This window comes from Rana temporaria, chromosome 4, assembly GCF_905171775.1.
Source record: "Rana temporaria chromosome 4, aRanTem1.1, whole genome shotgun sequence".
Taxonomy (NCBI): domain Eukaryota; kingdom Metazoa; phylum Chordata; class Amphibia; order Anura; family Ranidae; genus Rana; species Rana temporaria.
The window spans coordinates 112213061-112240654 of record NC_053492.1 but is presented as its reverse complement, the minus strand read 5'-3'; the positions used below and the strand labels follow the sequence as shown (position 1 = coordinate 112240654).

Sequence of the window (27594 nt, the reverse complement as noted above, 5' to 3'; positions counted from 1 at the left end):
TAATTCGCCTTTTAGTAAGACAAGCTTCGCACCGGGGCGGTTTTCAAGCGCTTTAGCGCTAGAAAAAGCCTCTGCTAAGCGCCTGAAAACCGCCTCCCATTCATTGCAGTGTGTCTTTTCACAATGGTGGCGGTGCGCTGGCGGGACGTTTCCAAAAGTCCTGCAAGCAGCATCTTTGGGGTGGGTTGGGAGCGCTGTATTTAGCGCTCCCAAAATGCTCTGCCCATTGAAATCAATGGGTGACACTTTCGAAGCGCCGCAAATTGGGAGCATTTAACTTTTTTTATGGGGAAAAAATGTCCCGCAACCGGCCCAAAACAAGGCAAAAACGCATTTAAACCGTCCATGCAGATCTTGAGTGTGTTTTTGTGGCGTGAACCAGCCCTTATTCAAAGCAATCACATCCCAGAAAAAAAAAAAGTGTAACGCAATCCATGAAGAAGGGAATTACGGGTAAAACAGGTACCGTTCTCTCTCTTCCTGTACAACCACTTTTACCTACAGGTAAGCCTAGATTTAGGGCCCTTTCACACGTATGGACCGTATGTCCGCATTTTCATCCGTCCGTTTGCGGATGATAACGGGACATACATGGGTCCCTATGTGATTACGGGTGTCAGCGGACCTTGAACGGGCCATAGATGGGTCATACTGAACCGGCCGAGATTCAATCCATCTATGGTCATCAATTGACTTCAGTACAACCAGCCTGCGAGTCGCTAGCAGAAATCATTGTGTTCTGACAGCAGGGAAGAACACAATTGCGCTGCTGGTGTGATGCCCCCCATCATCACTGAATGTGTTGATGGGAAAAATCGAGCAATTTTCTTTCTTGCAACCCATGGTTGCAGGAAATATAATTGTATCATCTATGGCTTGCTTTACAAAAGTGGATGGAGCCCAGGTTCACACTGGGTACGATTTCCTTCGATTTGAGATGCGATTTCACATGTGAAATCGCATCTCAAATCGGCGGCAATGACACTGTCCTAATCGGTGCGACGTCGCATCTGCGGCGCTGCACCGATTTCAAAAAGTAGTTCCTGTACTACTTTTTGCGATTTTGGGCCGCGATTTACATAGACATCTGTGCAGAAACCTGCACAGATGTCTCTTAAATCGCGGCCGAAATCGGGACTGCCAGCGGGAGTGAAATCTTGCGAGTTCAGCTGAACTCGCACGGCTTCACTCCCGCAGCCCAGTGTGAACCAGGGCGGAGAGGAATTATTTTTGTTGTCGTGTGTTAATAGTCTTTTAAGCCTTTGTTTTCTAGTTTTGGGTAGAGTGGAGATGGATTAGAACACCTGTTTTTATTGCTGTCTGACTCTGTGTCCCCGTTTGGGAGATTAACCCTCTCCATTTGTCCTGTTTACCATCATCATTGAAAGTGCAAGTAAAAGAAAACCCCAAATTTTGGGTTGTCCCCAGAAAAGTAATAGAGGGGAAATCTTCCAATGGTGACCTGGGGCCCCCAAGGAATTCCCCTATTTTGCAGGGATTTCCTCTCACTTTCTGGTGCGACTATGGGGGTTATAACCCTCGCTACCCTATCCCAAAAAAAAAAAAAAAAGAAAGAAGTTTTGCCTATAGTTTTACTTTAAAAGGGTTGTAAAGGTACAATTTTCTTTTCCTAAATAGCTTCCTTTACCTTAGTGCAGTCCTCCTTCACTTACCTCATCCTTCCATTTTGCTTTTAAATGTCCTTATTTCTTCTGAGAAATCCTCACTTCCTGTTCTTCTGTCTGTAACTACACACAGTAATGCAAGGCTTTCTCCCTGGTGTGGAGTGTCGTGCTCTCCCCCTCCCTTGGACTACAGGAGAGTCAGGACACTCTCTACATTGCAGATAGAGAAAGGAGCTGTGTGTCAGTGAGCGTCCTGACTCTTTTGTAGTACAAGGGAGAAGGTGAGCAGGACACTCTACACCAGGGAGAAAGCCTCACATTACTGTGTGGAGTTACAGACAGAAGAACAGGAAGTGAGGATTTCTCAGAAGAAATAAGAACATTTAAAAGCAAAATGGAAGGATGAGGTAAGTGAAGGAGGACTGCACTAAGGTAAAGGAAGCTATTTAGGAAAACAATTGTTTACCTTTACAACCCCTTTAAATACAGCTGTAGTTTTTAACTACAGTTTCAGTGGCCCACTGCATTATTGCAGACATTTAAAAAAAGAAAACATCTCAGCAATTTTATAATGGAACCTTTCAGAATTTAATTTCTGCTAGCATATGAAGCCATCATACCTCAGCAAAATCCAATGACTTATATTAAATACAGTATGCTTGGCCAAAAGTCAAGTGCAACAAAATCAGAGGCGATGCTCAGTGTTACAGAAGAATTGTAAAGGTTTCTCCATTACTCATTACTCCTAGAGCAAGAATATTGCTACTTTGGGCCCTAGGCAAAGTAATAGCTTTACCCAATCGGTGCCTAATAATAAGCTGACGTGTGGGAGCTCCTTTTACCATTGCCTGAACAGAAATTTAGTCACAAATGATCCAGAACTCTGCAATCCACTCTCTATACACACAGAAAGTAATGAGGTTTCTGTGTCCCTAAACAAATTGATACATGACAAAGCTGCACAGATCTCAACTCTCACTTTTGCATGCCAACACGGATTCCCCCATTTGGGTCTTTATGGAACTTGCGAAGTGCGATACCATTCTAACTACTGCTTGGCTTTGGCTCCCATAGTCTACAAGGCCACCCACTTCAGGCCCTTGAAAAATACAGGACTAGATCAGCAAATCAACTTTCCTGCCCCATTGCTGATCATCAATAATCCACTTTTCCCCAACCAGACTGGCAAACCCTTGGTCCTTTGTTGTTGGTTTAGCCATTACTACTCTCACGTACACCATTTACTTACTTTATGCCACTTTCCTGAGTGGTAGGTCGGCCCTATGAGAACATGAAGTCCTCAAACAGAATATTACAAATACCTCCAGATCAAACAAAGGATCTCTATCTTCACTGGAAACAAAATCTCTTTAATTTGCTGGGGTCCCCCAGAGTTTCATCTCTCCTATACGCTACTTTTTTTTTAGAATACTTGGTTACCCTCTCCCACCTCACGTGTCAAGTATTGGAAACAAGTTTTGAAGAATCCTGAAGCAACACAGGGATTAGAGTAAGATCTGGTCTAGGATATCCAAATGCTTTTTTAAAGCGACTATATTGGAGTCGGCTTACAAGTAGGGTTGTCCAGATACCACTTTTTTAGGACTGAGTACAAGTACCGATACTTTTTTTCATGTACTGGCCGATACCGAACACGATACTTTTTTTTAATGTCATGTTATAAAGTATAGTAAAATTGTACAGGATAAACCAACATTGATAAATCCACCACAATCTGCTGGCAAGTAGAGAGAAGCAGCTACTGTCAATCATTGCGGTGGTGTTAAAAAAGTTCTTTCTTCTAATAGGCTGAACCTGAGGCTGGACATGTCGGCATGCTATAAATTGGCATGTTGTGAATATCTGTAAAATGGTGCTGCTTCATACAGACCTTGAAAAAAAAGGGTGGTTGTTGTCACCCTATTGCTGGAAGTTGTAGAGGTCATTGTAGTAGCTGTGCCCGCAGATATGGTACATACATATGTACACTGTATTGCCTAAAACCGCCAATTGTAACACTATTACGCCCGCTCTCCGTCCCCGCCCACCACAGCTCTCTCAGTCGGCTCTCCTTCCCCGCCCCTCTCCGCCCACCACAGCTCTCTCAGCCGGCTCTACGTCCCCGGCCTTCTGTCCGCCCGCTCTCCATCCCTGCCCCTCTCAGCTCTCTCAGCCGGCTCTCCGTCCCCGCCCCTCTCTTCATCCTCTCTACGCCCACCACAGCTCTCTCAGTCTGCTCTCCTTCCCCGCCCCTCTCCGCCCACCACAGCTCTCTCAGCCTGCTCTACGTCCCCGGCCTTCTGTCCGCCCGCTCTCCATCCCTGCCCCTCTCAGCTGGCTCTCAGTCCCCGCCCCTCTCTCCATCCTCTCTACGCCCACCACAGCTCTCTCAGCCAGCTCTCTGTTCCCCCCCGCTCTCCGCCCCCGCCCCTCTTTCCGCTCGGTCACCTCCCAGCTCTCTGCCCGCTCTCCGATAAAAAGTATCGGACTGTTCATCGGGAGCATTTGTGCAAGTACAAGTACTCGCACAAATGCTAGGTATCGGTCCCGGTACCGATACTAGTATCGGGACAACCCTACTTACAAGGTCCTTTTTCGGTGGGTTTCTATACCTGCACGCATAGCAAAAGCTGTACCATCTTATAGTGACATATGATTTAGGAAATGTTGTCACAAAAGCGATGTCTTACATAAATGATGGTCCTGTCCGAAACAAATCCTATTTTGGTCCAGGAAATTTGGCCCAGAGTTCATTTTTTATATTATTGAAGGACCGCTGGGTAGCCTTCCTACATCAAACTATTCAAGGACTTACTACCTCCCAGAAAAAAACTAGGCACCTTTCTCTTTTTAGCTTCCAAACACACTCCTGTAAAAGCCTTTATTTAATAAATGAATACACACCCATTAACGAGAAACTATCCAGTGTTCTTATCAATTCACAACCTAAATTTCTAGAAATTTGGGAACTCGTACAAAGTTCTTCCTTCTCTGATCCCCTCTAGTGTAAGCTGCTTATAAATGTCATGTCTCACCTTCAGTTCTTATGCCGCGTACACGTGAGATCGGAAATTCCGACAAGAGAACCGTGGATTTTTTTTCAGACGGAATTTTGGCTCAAACTTGTGTTGCATACATACGGTTACACAAATGTTGTCTGAAATTCAGACGCGGTGATGTACAACACTACAACGAGCCAAGAAAAAGTTCAATGATTTCAAGCATGCGTCGAATTGATTCCGAGCATGCGCATTTTTTTGTGCGTCGCAATTGCATACAGACGATCGGAATTTCTGACAAGAACTTTTCTTGTCGAAAAAATTGAGAACCAGATCTCAAATTTTTGCTGTCAGAAATTCCGACAGAAAATGTCAGATGGAGCCTACACACAGCCGGAATTTCCGACAACAAGCTCCCATCGAACATTTGTTGTCGGAAATTCCGATCGTGTGTACACGGCATTAGACTTTGAAGGATCCTTTTCTCTTTCTCTAATCTACCGCCTATTTCGTCTCCTGTTCCTCTACTCCCCCCAATCCCAACTGCTCTCCACTCTTCCATCCAGGTCTTAATGCAGATTACCAAGCACGTTTTATCAAGTTTTAGGTGTATAGTTTTGGATATTGCATGGATTTTATTAGCGATTTCTTCAAAGATTTAATTATGTCATTGCTTCCTTTGTTGGTCACTAGCTTCTAAATATTCTGCAGTTCTGTCCAGTCATAGTTCATTTTCCACAATGTTAATAGTAAGATTCTATGCAGTTGCTACTCTATGTCACAGCTGCTGTGGTCAGTCTACACAATTAAGCCACAGTCCATTCATACTTGGAGAGTTATGTGCAATTGTGTGAATGACTGAGCACAGGCCTGTACTGATCAGCTGTGATGTCATCAGAAGCAGAGGCCAAACATGTGTTCTTGGTCAGTAGCCTATACTACACGAGGGGCATGAAAGACAGAACCTGGGTGGATGCAACTACAACAGTTCTTCCCTAAAGTATAGCAAATGCAAAACTTTAATTTGACATTTGACTGAATGGAGTGGGTATTGGTTAGCATGAAGGTCAGGTTTTTATTTCTGTCTGCATCCTCATTAGGGAGATTTAAATCTCTCCAATTGCCATGATCACAAATTTCAGTGGAAAACAAGTGAGGGTAAATCCAAAATTTGGATTTGGCACTTGAAAAGGAATAAAGCAGAAGAACAAGTGTCCTAGAAGGGATTTCCCTCAAAATTGGAATCCTCTTGCCTTCTGTTGAATATACCCGGCAAGAAGTGAAAGAAAGCCCTCTAGTAAGACTAAAGCCTCGTACAAACTTTCCCTTAGATTTTTGTCCGAAGTGATTTTTCCGGTCACACCCATAGCATACACACGCTCAGACTTTTCTGAAAACTTTTCTAAAACTTTCCCAACATCACTTGGTTTTTCTGCTCTTTATCGCCACCCTTTGTTTAACTTCTGCTATTGTTGGTAGATTTTAACATTGGTTCTGGGCATGCGTGTTTGAACTTCGGACAAAAGTCCGATGGCTTGCTGTACACACAGTCGGACTAGGCACCATCTGACTTTTGTTGTCGTAAAGTTTGTCCGTTTGCAGACCAAACTTTTTGTCCGATGAAACCCGAAAAAGTTGGTCCGATGGAGCGTACACACGATTGGATAAATGTGAAAACTTGTTGATTTTGAAGTTTGTTGGCCGAAAGTCCGACCGTGTGTACGGGCCTAAAGATGGCAAAAAACAAACAAGTTTTAACCCTCCCCATTCAATCCACAAACAGAAAATAGTCTTGACTTTAAATCAACTTTAAGATGGAAAAAATCGAGACCTCAACTGTGAAAGAAGGGCCTCGTAGCAACTGCTCATAGTTTAAGATACACTCCCAGGTCTTATATATAAGCAGCTTTTCATCCTCCAATAAATTAACTGAAGAAGAGGTATGACACTGCATAGGTGACAAATACATAGAAAACCATCATATACCCAACAACTGATCCAGAGGAAGGCAATCCAAATCAAGCACGGTCCGAATTTGCCCCCCAAGAGGCAATCAGATGTTCAACAATCCCTTCCGTTATTATCTAGAAATGTTCGTATACGGTTATATTTTCTGCATTTAGGAATGCATCCAACTCTTTTTTAAACAATCTACTGAGCTGGCCAGAACTAGTTAATGATTTGTACAGGGGTAAAAAAAATCTCTCACACTTTCTGGAGTCTATACTTTTAAATACAAGAAAGTATTTTGATAGCTTAAGAAACTGCTGCTTGGCATTGCAAGCTATTATTACATCTATGATCTACCAGAACACCCAGATCCTTTTACACCACCGACTCTCCTGGCTGGTCTCCTCCGAGTATGTATGACACATGCATGTTTTTAAGCCCCCAGTTGCATAACCTTACATTTAGCAACATTAAACCTAATTTTCCCACATAGTTGCCCAATTAAACAGTGCATTGAGGTTGGCTAGTAAATTGGTACTTTTAATCCCAAGCGCTACATCATTTATAGGTTAAGAAGGAAAGGTCCAAACTCTGAACATTGGGGTACACCACTTATAACCTTAGACCATTCAGAGTATGAGTCATTAAGGCCCCTTTCACACTGGGGCAGGAGGTGCGGTGTCAGTATTCGGCCCCTAGCAGTGCGGTTTTAACCCCTGCTAGCATCCGAAAAAGGGTTACTACCCTCTGCAGAGGCGCATTTCCGGCGGTATAGCCACGGTTTCCCATTGCTTTCAATGGGAAGGAGCGGTGAAAGAGTGGTAAACACACACTGCTCCTCTCACTGCTCCAAAGATGCTGCTAGCAGGACTTTTGGAGCGGTCCTGCTAGCGCACCGCTCCAGTCTGAAAGCCCTCGGGCTTTCACATTGAAGAAACAGCAGCCGCTGTTTAGGGTCGGTTTGCAGGCGCTATTTTTAGCGCAATAGCGCCTGCAAATCGCCCCAGTGTGAAAAGGGCCTAAAAGACAAATCATACTTACCAAGGTGGATGCAGCATCAGTCCCCCGTCGGCTCAAAGACTGAGAACCGAGTGACCAAACACCACTGATCACTCAGTTCTCAATGAGCAGAGAGCTGGTGGCTGTCAGTCACTGGAGCACTGGGGCTGTACAAGGGGCAGGAGCGGGTGGGTCAGACTCTCAGAGGCCCACCAAGAGGCTGAGCCAGGCGACAGTCTAGGCTCCTGGGCGGATCCCGACCATATGATCATGATCTTTCCCCAGCCTCGATCAGCTCTGTGACATTAGCCCGCTGCCAACTGAAAATGGGTCACAGGAATGCAGCACGAACTGCACTCTACTGATCCACAGAAGTACAGCCCAATGCGCTTTGGCTGAACTTCTCCTTTAAAGCGGGGGTTCACCCTATAAACCCAAAAAAAAAAAAAAAAAAAATTTTCTTCTACCATAAAATCAGGCATTGTAGCGCGAGCTACAGTATGCCTGTCCCGATTTTTTTATCCCCGTACTCACCGTGTACTCGTACATCGAAGATACCGACTCCCCTCGGGGAATGGGCGTGCCTATGGAGACGGAGGATGATTGACGGCCGGCTCTGGCGCGTCACGCTTCTCCGGAAATAGCCGAAATAGGCTTGGCTCTTCACGGCGCCTGCGCATAGCCTGTGCGCAGGCGCCGTGAAGAGCCGAGACCTACTCCGGCTGTCTTCGGGGAGAGTGACGTGCCAGGGCCGGCCGTCATTCATCCTCCCTCTCCATAGGCATGCCCATTCCCCGCGGGAGCCGAAATCTATAATGTACAAGTACACAGTGAGTACGGGGGTAAAAAAATCGGGACAGGCATACTGTAGCTCGCGCTACAATGCCTGTCTCGATGGTAAAATCGTGTCACTGAGGGTGAACCACCGCTTTAACCACTACTCTCACAATTTGGTCTTTTAGCCACATTTCTGTCCTCTTACAAACTGAATTTTCCAGGCCTGTAGACTTGGTCTTTTAATCACACAGAAACCGCACAGCATTCCTGTGCATTTCAGTGTGCTGTGATTGGAGCCCATTCATTTTGAATGGGCTCATTTCACTGCATTGCATGAAAGTGCAGACATCTTTTTTGGAGCCGCACTGCAACCGTATGGCATGGTCATTTTGTTCCATATGATCCAGTGCAGGCAAGCTTCTCTGTGTTTTATGATGCATTTGGGGTGTCAACTTTGTATCGACACCCGCAGCGGATCGCAAACACAATGTGATTGCTATGTAATGCTGGAAATGTGAAGGGATTGCTGCATTTCCTGCACCGCATATGTGTGAACCTAGGCTTACAAGCCAACGGAACCAAGTGGAAAATTAATGGTCTAGCAACCATTGCATCCTTTCCGAGCAAAAGCCATAGCGGTCTGAATACAATGGAGATTTCTCCATCCATGTGGTTTGGTGTGGATGGGGGGATTGAGTGATCGTCTCTCATGTGGGCTGAATGGCCAAAATTCGAGCAATCTATGCTCCGCTTCCGTTCTGAGCTAAAGATAGGACACGTTTTCCAAAACAGTTACGAAGAGTAATGTTAGGGCAGTATATTCAATGCATAAATTGGTATGCATATCACATTATTAGGGATTTACAATGTGTAGCACTACATTTGATCCTAAATACTGTCTAGTTATAGTTCAGGAATATTTGGTTCTATTTTAATGTCCATAATCTACATGCAAAATTCTATAACAACAACCTGGGCCTTCAACAATTTAAGAAATTATGAGTCCAATAACGGACTCCTTGCATGCCATAGAAGTCAATGTGGAACAAATTATTTTCTTTTCCATTGACTTCTATGGGGAAACTCGCTTTGATATGCGAGTGCTTTGGATTACAAGCATTCTTCTGGAACGGATTATGCTACAGGTTACAGAATTGTCCTTGTAGAGCTAAAACAATTCTAAATAAGCCAGAGAGGCGCTTCCTGCTGCTTCTCATGATAACCATACAATAGGATGCTGGAAGACAACACTGCTGGATGCTTATCTGCAGAAGAGCAAGTGAGGAGCGCAGAAAATCGCTTCCTCGGCTGGGTAGCGGAGAACCAATGTATATATAGATGGACACCCTGTGTCTGTTTATATCTGCTTTATGTCTACAGTCTTCATTGTGATGCCAAAGATTTCTTACATAGCTGCAATAATGAATAACTAAAATAAAACTAGCTTTCATTCATTCAGGGTGTCAACACAACCAACAGTAACAAATCACTGACAAAGGTAGGTCACATAACTTGATGACCAAAGCGGGCTAATCACAGGAGTCAGGTGGACTTTTTTCCGGTACTGTGATAACAAGAGTACACATACGCTTCTTCTTACTTGATTATTTGTTTCAATCCAAAGTAGACAATGCATAGTACTTTGCCGAGTGAAACTATAAACTAGTGGTCTCCAAACTGTGGCCCGTGGCTTTCTTTTATCTGGTCCTTTAAAAGGAGAAGTCCAGCCTGAGCTTTTTAAGCTGGGCTTCTCCTCTGGGTCACAGGAGTGCAATTCATGTGCACCCCTGTGACCCGTTTTCAGTGGAGATGGGTCTGAAGTCCACTCTCCGCTGACGTCACAGGCATCAGTAGGGGTAGCGCGTCATCCCGTATTCCAAGTCTGGATCCGCCAACTGCCCTGATTGATGGCAATCTCAGTGAGCCGTGAGACGGCCGCTCCCCGCCCCTCCAATGAGCGCCGAGAAGTAGAGCAGAAGCGATGCAGACTGACAGTCAGCAGCTTTCCTCTCGGGGATCTGTGAGAACCGAGCCATCAGCGGTGTTTGGTGGCTCCGTTCTCAGTGCAGAGATGCTGGGGAACAGATGCAGCATCAGTCTGATGCTGCATCCATGAGATAAGTATGAATAGCCCAAAAAAAAAGAAAACATACTTCTCTTTTAACCATTATTTCACCCACTGTTGCGGACATAGCTCCTGCCACTGACACCAACAATGGGGCACTATTTCTCCCACTAACACCAATGATGGGGCACTATTCATCCCATTGACACCAATGATGGGGCACTATTCCTCCCATTGACACCAATGATGGGGCACTATAACTCCCATGGATACCAACAATGGGGCACTATTTCTCCCACTAACACCAATGATGGGGCACTATTCCTCCCATTGACACCAATGATGTGGCACTATTCCTCCCATTGACACCAATGATGTGGCACTATTCCTCCCATTGACACCAATGATGTGGCACTATTCCTCCCATTGACACCAATGATGCGGCACTATAACTCCCATGGATACCAACAATGGGGCATTATTACTTCTTCTAATTTCAATCAATCATGGAGTATTGTTTACTCCCACTGACACCAGGATGTTTTCTCCCCCCCCCCCCCAAAGTTTTAAGGACAGTTAACTGGCCCTTTGTTTAGGGAGTTTTAGCAAAGTGGCACCCACATCCAAAGCCTTCCCTAAAACATTAAATCGCACACTACTAAACCACCAACTCATTGACACATGGAGGGCTCACAACGTCGGCATCAAAAATTACACCTTTTATTCACATCCCCACGACTGCTCCGCTAGGCTTGATTACATCTTTTGCACCCCGATTCTAGTCGCTAATTCATCAAAAGCTGACATCCACCCCTGCCCCTGGTCAGATCACCAGATCGTATCTTTCACCACATCCAAAATAGGTCTTGCTGACACACCCCACAGATGGCGCATCAATGATGCACTACTAACAGACCATCTGAATATCCAACAGCTAACTTCCAACATGGAAGATTACTTTACACTTAACTCTTCCCCAGACACTCTTCCCACGTCTCTATGGATGGCCCACAAGGCGGTCATGAGGGGTCATCTAATCAAGCTGGCTTCTACTAAAAACAGGATTAAGCTGACCGATATAAAAACACTAACTAGAGATCTGGACAAATTATATCATAAACACAATCAATCCCCCTCCAGTGATATACTCAAACAAATCCAAGAAAAACGTACAGCCCTAGATACTCTATTAACCTCAGATGCAGAAAAAGCCCTTAGATGGTCAAAAGCAAGATTCTTATTACATAGTAACTCTACTTCCACTATGTTTGCCAGAAAACTGAACCAATCCACGAAACCTCCCCACACCTATAAGCTTAGAAACTCTGCGGGCCACTTAATATCCCATCCGAAGGGAGTCATGGAGGTTTTTTTGAAATTTTATAAGAAACTTCTATCATCTCCCCAAACCACGCCAAAGCAATCCTCGACGCAATGGCTGGATGAAATACAGCTTCCTACTCTATCATCCAAACAGAGTGAGGCATTGAATGCACCCTGCACAGAAATAGAAGTAATTAAGATTATAGGTTCTCTAAAAACCTCCACAGCCCCAGGCCCCGACGGTTTTTCTTCATCATACTACAAAAAGTTTGCATCAGTGTTAATTCCACATCTTGTGAAACTATTTAACCACGTTCTACAAGGCAACCAATTCCCCTCCGAAATGCTCCTAGCAAATATGTCTCTCCTACCCAAACCAAACAAAGACCACTTATCCCCACAGAACTTCCGCCCGATCTCAGTTATAGATAATGACCTAAAAATTTTTGGTAAAATATTAGCAGACAGATTAGCCTCAGTCATCTCGCCCCTTATCCACCCAGACCAAACAGGTTTTATTCCTGACAGACAGATTACGGATAATATAAGATTAGCAACAAACATCATCCAAGACTCCAACCTTCATGCAAGATCAACACTACTACTTAGTTTAGATATCCATAAAGCTTTTGATAGCGTCAGTTGGTCCTACTTAGACTCGCTACTCCCTAGATACGGCATAGGAGATGAATTTCTTCACGGATTTAAAGCCTTATACCACGATCCACATACTCGTATTAAGCTACCCGGCCATAACTCTGAATTTTTCCCATTGAGCAGGGGCACAAGACAGGGTTGCCCCTTATCCCCTCTCCTGTTTGCTCTTGCTATTGAGCCCCTTGCATGCGCTATCCGCAGTAATACCAACATCAAAGGGTACACAAAAGGTTTGAAAGATTTTAAATTAAGTCTCTATGCAGACGACGTCCTCCTGTTCCTCACTGACCCTCTACTATCGGTACCAAACCTAATCCAGACCTTGGATACATTTCATGACCTTTCAGGGTTAGGCATAAATCTATCCAAATGTTCTGCCCTCCCGGTAAACTGCCCCCCCGATCTGACTGCCATATTAAAGGAGAAATTTTCCTTTCAGTGGTGTTCAGATTCCTTCCGATATTTAGGCATTAACATCACCCCATGCTACAAATCCCTATACCACAAAAACTACCCCAGATTACTTCAAAACATTAGAGACTTACTCAAATCATGGTCAGCGTTCCATGTGTCCTTTATGGGTAGAATAGTTGCTACCAAGATGGTTATACTTCCAAAACTACTTTTCTTCTTTAGAGCACTCCCTATCCTGGTCCCTAAAAGCACCCTAGATTCTATACAAAGAGATATAAACAAGTTCATATGGCAAAATAAAAAATCGAGATTTGGATATGCACTGATGTATAGACCTCAGTCGAAGGGAGGGTTGAGTATGCCCAACTTATGGCTATACTACCTCTCAGCCAGATATACACAACTCGCACAATGGTATGCACCCTCCAGTCATATCCCTTGGCTAGAATTTGAAGAACAGTCTATCCTACCGTTCCATCTCCAAGGCCTCCTTTGGTCCAAATCTATTAAAACTCAAAGAATGGGCCAACTTAATAAAGTAGTGCATCAAGACCTACTATTGTGGCACAGACATAAACATAAATTTAACATCGCCTCAGAGATCCCTCCCCTAGCTTCCTTCTTAGGGGACCCTCTTTTTACCCCCCCAGACCTACACTCCAACCAATATTCTGTTTGGCAACTCCTCAATCTATCTAACTTAAAAGCTTTCACTAAAAAGAACACTTTTCGCTCATTCTTGGATTTACAAACAGAATATAAACTTAGAGACACTGAACTCTCAGACTACAATAATATCAAACTATTCTATGAAAAAAACTATTCTCTCTCCCTCCAAACCCCCTTCACGACTTTTGAACGAATTTGTCTTACTTCACCTCGAGATAGAGGCCTGATTTCTAGAATGTATAGAACCCTAAATGAACACAATTTACCAGACAAAACACGCCAAATGCTGCAATGGGAATCAGATCTAGATGAATCCTTCTCCACTGAACAATGGGACAGCATGACAAATAACCTACGGAAATGTACCAAGACAGCCTCCATTAGGGAATCTGCCATTAAACTCCAATATAGGTGGTACCTCACCCCTGACAGAATTAATTCATTCTATCCTGCAACTTCTCCCCTTTGTTTTAGAGGTTGCCCAGTACAGGGTTCCCTTATCCACACCTTCTGGGAATGTGCACACCTCAAAGACACGTGGCAACAAGTCAGTATTAAAATAGAACAGATAACAGGTAGAAGAATAGAACTGACACCTAAAATGTGTCTCCTGTTTTACCCTATCCCCGACATCCCTATAGCCCACACCAGGCTAATACACACCTTGCTCACATCAATACACTGGGCGATAGCGCTCAATTGGCGCTCCTCCATTGTGCCATGGTCCCAAATTATGGATCGTATGTTATCCATCAAACTAGGGGAACGCATTCATCACACCTTATATGATACTATGAACATATATGATCAGAAATGGAAACCTTGGGACCTTTCTCTATTGAATCACTAAATTAAGCCAAATTTTATTTATTTATTTATTTATTTTTTTCTCTTCTCTATTTTTGCCATTAATCTAATTCATTAAGTTCCCACATTGCTGCATTGTGCTACCTGATAGCCTTTCATACAAATCATTACCTATTTCTCTGCCTATCGAATAACTGCTATGCATATTCTTCACAGATGCTCACTGCTCTTGTATGTATTTTTGTACTCCTTGCCAATTCGAGTTTAAACTGTATTGAGACTTATTTTTTCAATAAACCGTTTGTAAACAATTGTTTAGGGAGTTTGGAGGCCCCTGCTATAAACAATGCAGGGAGTTCTACCGGGTGCATCAATACACCATGAAAGGTGCCCTCCCAGGTGCCATTGCATGTCATAAAGAGCCCCCTCCTGGCTGTCTCAGTACACCATGAAAAGTGCTTTCCTGGCTGCCACAGTATACAATGCCTGGTACTCTCCCAAGGTCCACAGTAAACCATGCAGGTAATGTTCTGGGTGCAACAATAAATCATAAAAGGGTGCTCTCCAAGATGCCATTGCAGGGTATTCTTCTCGGTGCCACAGTATACAATGAAAAATGCTCTCGGGGGTACCGCAGTATACCATGCAGTGTGCATTTCTGGGTGCCACAATATTCTAGGCAGGTGCACTTCTGGGTGCCACAATATAACGGAACTCTTCTGGGTGCAGCAACATATTATGCTGGGTACTTTCCTAGCTGCCACTGAACACAATGCAAGGTATTCTGCTGGATGCCACAGTACACTAAGCAGGGCACTCTCCTGGGTGCCACAAAATTATATGCCACATACTCTTCTGGGTTGCACAGTGCACCATGCAGGGTACACTCCTGGGTGCCACAATACACTATGCTAGATAATCTTCTGGGTTCCACAGGACACCATGCAGGGTACTCTTGTGTCACACCTGGAATGATGTAGAAGTTGGCAGAATGCTCAGCACATGATTGCTATGTGTGGAATTATGACATTTTGAGGCCGACATTTCCGGTATGTTTAATGACAAATCCTCAGTGCAAAGAGAGATGATGCTAATAATGTGCAGAAGGCAAAACGTTTTTTAACATCAGCTGAACCAGTAACCTATGGTCATACCTTACTGAATCTACTGTTCTCATTTTCCTAATCAAATAATCATATCGCTTATACAAGAAATGAATCGGCTACTCACCATTTGGAGCTTGGCAGAGAAGCAGTCCAGGAACGCTGTTATTTAGTCATCCAGCCCTGGGAGAGGACAGATATAGGAGGTTACAGTGTCTCACCAGTGGGCAAAAAAATAACTTCTTAAATAAAATGAATACTTTATAAAAGACCTAGACAACACGATACTGTAAAGGTAAGGCACTGTTACGTGCTCACCATAGAGATGAAGTACACAAATGATTGTCAGGCTCAATGGCCTAATCTGCAAGTCCTACCATATAGGGAGAGTATGATCTTTAGGCGTGGGCTTCAAGTTCAAACTTCAGTTTCAGAATGATTGGGCTTCGTACGACTTGACTTTCATTTTCACATTACCCAATGTAACAGACAAATGAATGGCATGCATGCAAAAGATATCAATGGAAAGCTGGATAGTAATGGCAGAGGCGGCAATCCGATTTACAGCCAAGGCAAGCGGCTAAATATAAAGAACATATATGGAAGCCGATTTAGCTTACCAAATGATTTGTATTTTAGTCCTTTTGAACCACAGATTTACACAACACAGCCAGGAAAGTCACAAGCCTTCTTCCTCTGTGGTTAGGCAGCATAGCCTGGTCACCTCCCACCCTCAGCCTGTGACTGATCAGTAAAGGAGCAGTAGTACACTGATGAGGTCATCCCTCTGCTCGTCTAACTAATTTTTCTCATCAGCATTTGTGCAATGCAGCACATCTGACTAGTTCTTAGTACTGCCTCTCACTCTCCCAGGCTGAGCGGAGCTGTGTGGGGTTTGCCGAAACCGATATCCATTCAACATCTGGTGCTTACAGTAGCAGTATTTAAAGTGGAGTTCCACCCATAAATATAACATTACATCAGTAGTTTTAAAAAAAAATTCATTAATCCTTTAAGAATTTTTTTTTTTTTTTTTTTAGATGCCTTCAAAGTGTTGTTGCTAGGCAGAATAGTTAATCTTCCCTCTTCCTGCACCTAGGTGCTTAAGCTTCCTAACCTACACCGCACAGACTCCTGGGAATGTAGTGGGTGTAACTTTCCAGGAGTCTGTGCACTCTCCAGTCTCGAAGAATCATGTGACTTGGACAGTACAGGTGCTGAAACCTGATCTGAAACCTATTACACTGCTTGTAATGGCTGAAATCGAGGAAGTCATACAGTCTGGCTTCATGATGCCCACACTTAAGATGGCCCCAGTCAATTTCTATTTTATAAAGTGTCTAAATGCTGTAACAACCTAACAAAACGGACCTTAGTTTACAGACTAACTTTACTAGAATACATTAAGCTCGTGTATTACAGGGGTATTTATATTTAAAAAGTGAAATTGCGGCCGGAACTCCGCTTTAAAATAACATGTAGTTCATCTTTAATTGGCCCTTGGTACAGTACTTACAGTTAAATTATAACAGGGGATTATGGGAATGCATGGAGATGTAGCATCCTCCAGGTACATCCTCCTAAAAAATAAAAATAAATTAGAGCTGTGGCAATTTTTAATTCCACAAAATATATATTGAGAGGTCTGTGGAACTTGGCGTATATTGGCCAGTGTTTTTAGTACACCGATTATGGGAGAAATATAGGGATAGCCATTCCTGAAACTTTCTAAAAAAAAAAGCCTACTAATTTCTTCCACAACATGTTTCTTTCAAAAGCTAAACTCTGAGCAAAGAAAGAAAACTGCCCTTCTGAGCAGCCATTGAAAGGAAGCCAATACGTGGATTGATCTATAGGGAGAAAAAACTGCGCTTGTCAAAAACGTTCTAAATATATATGCGTCAAGGCAGCAGAAGAAATGTGATAAGCATATAAAGTCCAATATAAAAGTAAACTGCGCCAAGTAGGAAACCAGATATCAGGCTGGTAAAAAGCAATGATAATAAATAATATGAATAAAAGCACATTCGGTCCAATAAAAAGTTTGTAGCAGCACCACCACGTGTCAGCAAAACTTCAGTGTGAACACACCACCACCAAACTGAAAGCCGCTTACCAGAACCACCCAAACATTAGGCATGTAGACAGATTCTATTCAATGGGCTCCACATCAGATTAGCATCAGACTGGGGAGGGCTCCAGGGAGCAGATCTCAAATTGCACCACATCGATGATTGAACATATCCTCGGTATATAAATAAAAACGGACCATAGCGTGATACCGTACGAAATATTTAATAAAAATGCATAAGACATGTACTTACAAACATCTCATGATTAAAAGCGTGTATGTATGCCGGCCGGCAATAGGAGCCCTTCCTCCTTCAGATGGAACGCGGTGACGTCAGTGTGCGCCTTCCCAGACGACGTTTCGTCATTAACAGACGTTCTCAATCCCCATTAAGAACGTCCGATATGTTTGTAAGTACATGTCTTATGCATTTTTATTAAATATTTTGTACGGTATCACGCTATGGTCCGTTTTTATTTATATACCGAGGATATGTTCAATTATCGATGTGGTGCAATTTGAGATCTGCTCCCTGGAGGTTCTGGTAAGCGGCTTTCAGTTTGGTGGTGGTGTGTTCACACTGATGTGGATTGATCTGGTGGAGGGTTCTAGGTGAGGAAAATGACATGAAGTACAACCAAAAGTGATGCAAGTTCCTGTTTTAGGATGCTCTAAACCAGAGTTCCGTAGAACCCAATGGTTCCTCTAGATCAGGGATATGCAATTAGCGGACCTCCAGGTGTTGCAAAACTACAAGTCCCATCATGCCTCTGCCTCTGGGTGTCATGCTTGTGGCTGTCAGAGTCTTGCTATGCCTCATGGGAATTGTAGTTCTGCAACAGCTGGAGGTCCGCTAATTGCATATTCCTGCTCTAGAGCAAAGGTGTCAACCTCAATTCCATTGCGAGCCGCATCAGCATTAAGGTTGCATCTGACCACAGCACACAACTCACCCTTACATCATAATTATATATATTATTACACACACACAAAATATACGTGTGTGTATGTATATATATATATATATATATATATATATATATATATATATATATATATATATATATATATATATATATATATATATATATATATATATATATATATATATATATATATATATATATATATATATATATATATAATGCTAATTAATTTTGAGATCTTTCTGGCAGCTCTTTTGCTATAGACAGGTGAAAGGGTCAAGTTGGGGACCATACACCTATTCTCTGAAAAGAAGATCTTCTCCAAAAGGTTGCCATAAAGCTTGCTGCCAATTCTGGACTTCAAGAAAAAAATCTGAGTGAGCTTTCCATGAGCTTCATGCCCCCTGTGGTCCAATCAACAGAGCTGTTCAGGGAGTGTGAGCAGTGAGCACTGTTGGCTAAAGCATGCTGCCAGCACATGGTTTTAAATCCAATTGCAGCAAATAGCGCAGTTGAAAAAAAAATGGGTTCTCAGTTTTTACCGTTTATGCAATCTGGCTTCAGTTTTTTGCATTGAAGGTAGAAAAAAAAAATCCTCTTTTTATGAATCACAGTATATACTTTACTTTTTCTTTGTAGCTTTCAACAAAATATGTAATCATGCTTTAACCACTTAAGACCCGGACCAAAATGCAGGTAAAAAGGACCCGGCCAGTTTTTGCGATTCGGCACTGCGTCGCTTTAACTGACAATTGCGCGGTCGTGCAACGTGGCTCCCAAATAAAATTGCCGTCCTTTTTTTCCCACAAATAGAGCTTTCTTTTGGTGGTATTTGATCACCTCTGAGGTTTTTATTTTTTGCGCTATAAACAAAGATAGAGCGACAATTTTGAAAAAAAAATGCAATATTTTTCCCTTTTTGCTATAATAAATATCCCCCAAAAGTATATAAAAAAAGTTTTTTTTCCTCAGTTTAGGCCGATACGTATTCTTCTACCTATTTTTGGTAAAAAAAAAAAAAAATCGCAATAAGCGTTTATCGATTGGTTTGCGCAAAATTTATAGCGTTTACAAAACAGGGGATAGTTTTATTGCATTTTTAAAAAATTTTTTTTTACTACTAATGGCGGCGATCAGCAATTTTTTTCATGACCGCGACATTATGGCGGACACATCGGACAATTTTGACACATTTTTGGGACAATTGTCATTTTCACAGCAAAAAATGCTATAAAAATGCATTGTTTACTGTGAAAATTACAATTGCAGTTTGGGAGGTAACCACTAGGGGGCGCTGAAGGGGTTAAGTGTGACCTCATATGTGTTTCTAACTGTAGGGAGCGGGGCTGGACGTGTGACATCATTGATAGTGTTTCCCTATATTAGGGAACACACGATCAATGACAGCGCCACAGTGAAGAACGGGGAAGCTGTGTTTACACACAGCTCTCCTCGTTCTTCAGCTCCGGGGACCGATCGCGGGACTCCAGCGGCGATCGGGTCCGCGGGTCCCGTGGTCACAGAGCTCCGGACCGGGTCGCGGGTGCACGCCTGCGACCCACGGCTGGGCACTTAAAGAGGACGTACAGGTACGTGCTTGTGCCCAGCCGTGTCATTCTGCCGACATATATGTGCAGGAGGCGGTCCTTAAGTGGTAAAACACTTACAAATTATATCACACACAAACCTTGTGGATAGACATTTTATGGTTACACAACTTATCACATTGCTATAATCTTTTTATATGGACTATAGACTGAAGGATTTATAAATAAATGGCTGTGGAACAAATCATTTGTGTTTCCATTATTTCTTATGGGGAAATTGGCTTTGATATACAAATGCTTTGGATTACAAGTATGGTTTTTGAAACAAATTATGCCTGCAAGGTTTTAATATATAAATGTAAACCGCATAGTTTTCTACTTTTCCCTTTCAAAGCTACATAAATATGTTATCTGTCCAGGGGTGCCTATGAAGCTGTATGCTTCATAAAATTTCACAAAGCTTTACAATAGGGAAGACATGACACAAGAAGATCGGGGTTACTGTACAAAATAGGAAATTATCAACTTTTTTAATACTTATGATGACTCTATATTACTGATTTGACTTCTTGTCTTCAGTCTGTTTTTTAAAAAGGTGGAAATCATCGAAAAAATCCTTTATACATTCAAACTCCTGCTTACAGTAGGAAAATGTAAACGTCAAATTATGGCAGAAGGCGGCACCGTATGGCTGGCTATACAGCTAATAAAGTGACATTCTACATCTGTCCTGCCAGAGGTCATAATTACAGTATGGAAGAAGAGTTCTCGTCTCAGCTTTTTCCTCACTGGCAGCTAATTATACAAGCTTACTTTTCCATACAAACCGCTTACGTCCAGTCAACCCAATTCCAGCACAGAGCCAAGCTACACAGATCTGTGCCTCCCCCTTCATCTCTCTATTCACCCACCGTCACAACATGGCATTCCCTTGTACACAGCTAGTCTGAGAATCCTAAAATTCAAATGACCCATCGGCACTGTATAGTTTGAAAATGTAATGAATTCTCATGTATAAAAACACTACAAATCCTTTGAGAGGTAATGTATACAAATAATGTCTCTGACTGATACCCTCACGGGTTTTGGTCACATCACTGCTGTACTGTTCGTTGTTCTCCTTGCTGGAGAAGAAACTGTATCTGAGGACACGCAAGGTGATCAAATCCCTGCTTTTACTCCATTTATCCTGTGGACCTCAGCTAACCTTCACCTCTCCTGCTGCTTCTTGGTCATTTTACCTAACCACCAGTCATCAGCTGATAAGAACAAACGATGATCAGGACAGCCGCAATCCAATCCAACGTAACTTTAATGTAAAAACTGAAGGCAGGCACTACAAATCACAGCAACGGAACCTAGGACAGCTGACGCGTTTCACGCTAACTTCAGTGTTTATTCATAGCTGAAATCAGCTATGAGTAAACACTGAAGTTATTGTGAAACGCGTCAGCTGTCCTAGGTTCCGTTGCTGTGATTTGTAGTGCCTGCTTCCAGTTTTTTACATTAAAAAGTTACATTGGATTGGAGTGCGGCTGTCCTGATCATCTTTTGTTCTTACTTGCCAGGTGCATTGCTAGCACCCTCAGTTCCTGAGAAGATTTTCACCCAACAAGACCTACCTGGAGCGGCAATTTCTGTCTCCTACCAGTCATCAGCTGGGCAGATCTAACATGAGAGAGCAAAGACCTGCTTCTCTACCAAAATGGCCATCTCCACCCTACAGACAGTAACAAGGCATGGAAAGAATGGAGCATGGCAAGCTGGTTCTAGAGGCAGTGAGGTGCCTAGTCCTTTGCCCTCCACATCACTTTTTCATTTTAAAGTGTTACAAAACTTAGGACCCTGCAGTCACTATATCTGGTCTCCCACAGAACATGGAAATACAATTATTTTAGTTTATATAAACTGCTAAAAGCCTTTTCTCATTAGCAGTCTTGTGATTTCATTCAGTGTCTGGTTAAAGCTTGTAGGAGGAGTTTTCATTCTTCCCCGATTGTCCTACGAGGCTGCAGGACACCTGACCCTCCGTCTGGACAGTGCCGATTGGCCCTGTGCAAATCACATGCACCCCCCCCAAGAAAAAGAAAAAACGCTCTAGCAATACACACCAAGCATGTGCAGCTTGCCCCCAAGGCTATGTTCTACCAGGAGATGGTTTGGGAACACAATGCAGAGAATTAACCCCTTTGGTTCCACAATGAGTAGAACAAGTATGCCGATTTTACAGTTGTGGATTTAGTAACACTTTGAGTATGTATAGCCATCTTTTACATTTTGGGTGGAGTAGGGGAGAATTGGATTCTCTGTAAGCTCTTTTATTGCTGTCCGTGTGTGTGTGTCCACTGGGAAAATGAACCCTCTCCATTTGTCCTTATGATTAATGTCACTGGGACAAATAATAATGGGATATCCAAAGTTTTATGGTTGTTGTCAGAAGGAAAAGGGGGGATGGGGGGGGGCATTGCCCTGGGGACCCCTGTTCCAGTGACAACTCTCTAAGAGGGCAGTTTCCCTCACTTTTAAAAAGGTTTCCCCATCACCTACGGTTGTGTCTCCAAGGCAGAAAGTGGAAGAATGTACCAGCTACCACCAGTGAGGCAATGTATTGGGTTTGTAATCCTAGCCCTAAGGTCATCCAAAAGAACTACATTTATCTAAAGCTATTAAAGCTTAAATCTGAACCAGGACTTATGGTCATCCGGCATCACACTGCAAAGAGTCACTCATAACAAGAACTATATAATAAGAGCAATGCTAATAAAACAGCTATGATTGATGAATCTGCTGAAAATTGGTGTTATTTACTGAATATGCATGACCTATTTCCCACAGCGGCACACCTTCCTTACCCCATTTCCTGGCCGCCCGCCAATTTCTGTATACTGTGATAAAAACTGATGCCAAGACAGAACGGAACACAAGCATGTGTTATGTATTTATCAAAGTATTACATTAGCCTATTAAAATTCCAATAATTTCTGAAAGATTGACTTCATCAAAGCCCATCAATTTCATGTCCTTCTGATATCACTTGGCAAGGAGTGGATTGTTCTGATAAAATGAACCTGTTGTCTTTCTAAGCTGGGCAAGGTTGGCATTCACAATGAGCTCACTGGCAGAACTCATTCACCTTCCATTTACTCCATTTGGCTGCAGGAAGTTAGGAAAAATCTCTGGTGCTCCATATAATAGAGGAGTTCGGAAAATCTCTGGTGCTCCATATAATAGAGGAGTTCGGAAAATCTCTGGTGCTCCATATAATAGAGGAGTTCGGAAAATCTCTAGTGCTCCATATAATAGAGGAGTTCGGAAAATCTCTGGTGCTCCATATAATAGAGGAGTTCGGAAAATCTCTGGTGCTCCATATAATAGAGGAGTTCGGAAAATCTCTGGTGCTCCATATAATTCACCCCCCTTAGGATTGGAGAGAGTCCTCAGTCCTGTACGCCAAGTTGCATAGGCTAACCATAGACCTACACACATCCCCTCCAATTCCCCAATCCCCCCCCCCCCCTCTTCTGTATCAGAACTGGACTGTTGGCTGCCAATTCCCCCAAAGTTTTTTTTTAAACAAAGTTTGTTGAGCTTACAGGAGCGCCACCCCCAAACTTTTTCATTTTGGACAGAGTGGAGAGGGATTAGAACACCTGCCAGTTTTTATTGTTGTCTGTGCGCCCCCATTAGGGAGAGTCTCCCTCTCTATTTGTCCTGTTTACCATTATCACTAAAAGACCACATTTTGGGTTGTTCTCAAAAAAGTAATAGAGGGGAAAACTTCCAATGGGGACACTAGTTCTGGTGACCTGGGGGTCCCCAAGGAATTCTATTAATTTACAGGGATTTCACCTCACTTCCTGTTTGCTCATGGAACAGAAAGTGGAGGGAAATCTCCACAAGGGGACACAGATGGGGGGGGGGGGGGATCTGACAGGGGTTATACCCCTCCCTCTCCCTTACTCTAGACACATTTTAAAGAATAAATATAAAATGAGCCTATAGTTCTACTTTAAAGTGTTTGTAAACCCTTATGCCGCATACAGACGGTCATTTTTTGCGATGGAAAAAAAATGAAGTTTGAAGTGATGAAAAAAAACCGACATTTTTTAAACTTCATTTTCAAAAACGATGTAGCATACACACCATCGTTTTGAAAAATGATGAACAAAGTGACGGCACTCTAAAGGGGAAGTTCTATTCGCCTTGAGGCTGCTTTTAGCTGGTTACTTGTTAGTAAAAGATGTTTCGTGCTTTTTTGTCTGTTACAGCGTGATGAATGTGCTTACTCCATTATGAATGGTAGTTTTACCTCCCGTATCAAAACTTGCTTCTGGGCATGTGCGGGTTTAAAACGTCATTTTTGCCCACACACGATCATTTTTTATGACACAAAAAATGACATTTTAAAAAATGACATTTTAAAAAATTCGAGCATGTTCGAATTTTTTTTTGTCATTTTTCAGAAGACATAAAATGACATTTTGCCCACACACGATCATTTTAAATGACATTTTTAAAAATGTCATTTCATCACAAAAAATGACCGTCTGTACGCGGCATTACAGACCACTTAGACCTACAGGTAAGCCTAGATTAAGGCTTACCTGTAGGTGTAACAAATATCTCCTTAACCTACACGGTTAAGGAGATATTTTCCCAAAAACGGGCACCGATGTATACAGCGCATGCGTGCTGTAGTGTAGACAACAGCGCAGGCGCACTGAGCGTGCCATTAGTGAAGGCGATCATGCCGTCACTGCCGTCTCCCGTGCGTATGCACGGGAGTGACGTCATCGCGGCTCCGGTCACAGTGCCGGAGCCGCAATACAATGAAGCAAGATGGTGGAGGAGAGGAACGAGGGCCACTGTGGGAGCTTCGATCTCAGGTAAGTACTACATAATGAGCTAGTATACTATTCATACTAGCTCATTATGCCTTTGTCTTGCAGGCTCTTTTTTTTTTCTAGAGAAGGGATTACTTCCTCTTTAAGGGCCGGCTTGCACACTAAACCACAGTGTTTTAGTATGCAGGCAGCTCTCCATTCTGGCTGCAGCGAGTTGGTGATACGGAGTGCTGTGATGTGCATTTCAGCGCATCACACAGTTCTTTTTCCTTTTTTTGGGTCAACTTTAATTAACTGCTTATAGACCACCTACCGCAGATATACTGCGGCAGGACAGCTCTATTGCTCGATCAATGTACCTGTATGTCATTTAATGCAATAGACAGCGGGGGCAAGCGCACTCTGAATGGCCAGAGGATGAGCCAATGAGCGGGTCCAACGCACGCAATGTAAACAAGGCAGATTGCCCTTACTGACCGGGAAGAACACTGATCTTGTGTTCCAGCCAAGCAGGAACATGAATCTCTGTGTTCCCCCAGTCAGTCCATCCCCCACAGAATTAGCAAGCACCTCCTAGGGACATACTTAAGCCTTTGATCGTGCCTCTGATGTTAACCCCTTTCCTGCCAGTGTCATTAGTACAGTAACAATGCATATTTTTTAGCATTGATCAATGTAATAATGTCACTGGTTTCCAAAAAGTGTCAAAAAGTGTCAGTTAGGTGTCAGATTTGTCCGCAGCAGTGCCGCAAAAAAAAAAAACTACGCTGATCGCCACCATTACTAGTAAATAAAAATATCTCATAGTTTGTAGACACGATAACTTTTGTGCAAACCAATCAATATACGCTTATTTTTTTTTTTTAACAAAAATATGTAGCACGTATTGGCCTAAATTGATGAAGAAATTTGATTTTTTTACATTTTTTTTTTTTGGATGCTTTATAGCAAAAAGTAAAAAAATGTTTTTCTTCAAAATAGTTACTCTTTTTTTGTTTCCAGCACAAAAAATAAAAGCTCTATTTGTGGGAAAAAAATACTTTAATTTTATTTGGGTACAGCGACCCATGATTGCGCAATTGTAAGTTAAAGTAACGCAGTGCTGCGTCGAAAAAAAATTGTCTGGTCAAAACTTCCGGGGCTGAAGTGGTTACAGTGCACAAAGTGACACCTCATTTATGTCACTGCATAGTAGCATGGTGTGTTGAACTGCTGTACAGTGGCATGCAATGCCTTCCTATACATTGCAATAACATGCATCATGTCTGCAGATTATCGCAGTGTGAACAGGACACATAGAAAACAATTGTTTGTGTAGCAGTGACCAGCATTCATCCAGTGTGGTAAAATGCAGGTCATCGCTCTGTGTTTACAGTACATAAGGGTTCACCTTAAAGTCAGCCATAGACAGTTTGAATCTCAGCCAGTTCAGCAGGAGTAACTGGCTGAGATTTGAACCATTGTACCCACCTTAAACGATCAATCAACTTGGGTACAACCACCCTGACAGATTTTACATTAGATTATCACTATCGAGGGGGGGGAGGGGGGGCGGCTTTCCCCGCCCCATCACTAGGTGTAAAATACGGGTATGTAATAAAAACATAAAGGCCAATTGTTTGCCATGCAAAGCTGCTCCAGCTTTGATAAATTCCCCTCTATGTGGTACTGCACTTTGCACATATTCATAGCACTTTGTGCTCATTCTTGCCACTTGTGAAAATGATTTTTATAATTTTTTAAAAGGGTATGACATACAACACAGAGCCCATTGGGCATGCCCAAGCCCAACAGGTCTCAAGGACCAGAACTAAAACTATACATAAACAACTAACTGCAAATCCCCCTCCCCCATGCAACACACCCACCCCGTATATTAGGATAAAGAAGTCCACAGGAAACCATCATTAACATGAAACATCCTCCAATATCATCTACCATCAAAGCATATACAGTGGAACCTTGCTTTACGAGTAACGCGGTTAACAAGCGTTTTGAATAACTAGCAACTTTTTTTTTTTTTAATCCTGACTCGGTTTGCGAGTGTTGTCTGGAAAAACAAGCCGAAATCAAGCTAATTGGGTGTGCAGTTCCGCATTTGGCCAGAGGTGCGGGGGCGCTGGTGACACTCTGAACAATTCGGAACCGTTCCAAGCCGTTCAGGAAATACTTGAAGTCACTCGGAAATACGCCATTCCCGAGTGTTTCCAAACCTTTCCGAGATCAGCCGAGCTGTCCCCGAGTATTTCTGAGGCTCTCTAGCACCCCCCCACCTCTGGCCACATGCGGTATTGCATGCCATAGAAGTCAATGCGGAACAAATTATCTTCATTTGCATTGACTTCTATGGGGAAACACGCTTTGATATGCAAGTGCTTTGGATTACAAGCATTCTCCTGGAACAGATTATACTTGTAATCCAAGGATCCACTGTATAGTCAAAAGCCATCATCATTCTTGCCAATTACAATAATTGACTAAGCTACTCTTTAAAAATAAAAAATAAATTATAAAAAAAAAGGCTGACCATAGACGGTTCGAATCTTGGCAAGTTCCTGATGCGAACCATGTATGGGAAGGCCGATTGATCAACATGGGTACAACCAGCCAGATGGATTTTACATGCGATTTCCGCTAGCAATAATCACTATGTTCTCCCAGAGGGGACACCTTCCCCAGCTAGGAGAACACAATGGCAACCCCGTGGTTGCAGTAAATACATTTGCTCCATCTATGGCCAGCCTAAGACAGAAATTGGCACGATACCCCAATCAACACAGACAGTGCCAAAAAAGGGAATCCTCCTGCCAAGCCATTG

The 27594-nt window shown here is 42.9% G+C and overlaps 1 protein-coding gene across 6 annotated transcripts in view; it reads right to left on the bottom strand.

Moving 5' to 3' along the window:
* TFDP2 (transcription factor Dp-2) overlaps window positions 1-27594 on the bottom strand; it is a 110095-nt gene that overhangs the window by 66253 nt on the left and 16248 nt on the right. For 2 of the 6 annotated variants that reach the window (XM_040348792.1, XM_040348790.1), the window contains exon 2: window positions 15516-15571. The exons of 1 other annotated variant lie outside the window; for it this stretch is intronic. In XM_040348792.1, coding sequence (XP_040204726.1) covers window positions 15516-15518 — 3 coding nt within the window. In that variant the 5' untranslated portion in view covers window positions 15519-15571. Of the gene's footprint in view, window positions 1-15515; window positions 15572-15765; window positions 15934-16008; window positions 16126-16904; window positions 16969-27594 lie in introns of those variants that run through there. 3 more of the 6 variants (XM_040348791.1, XM_040348793.1, XM_040348794.1) reach the window with 3 other exon arrangements.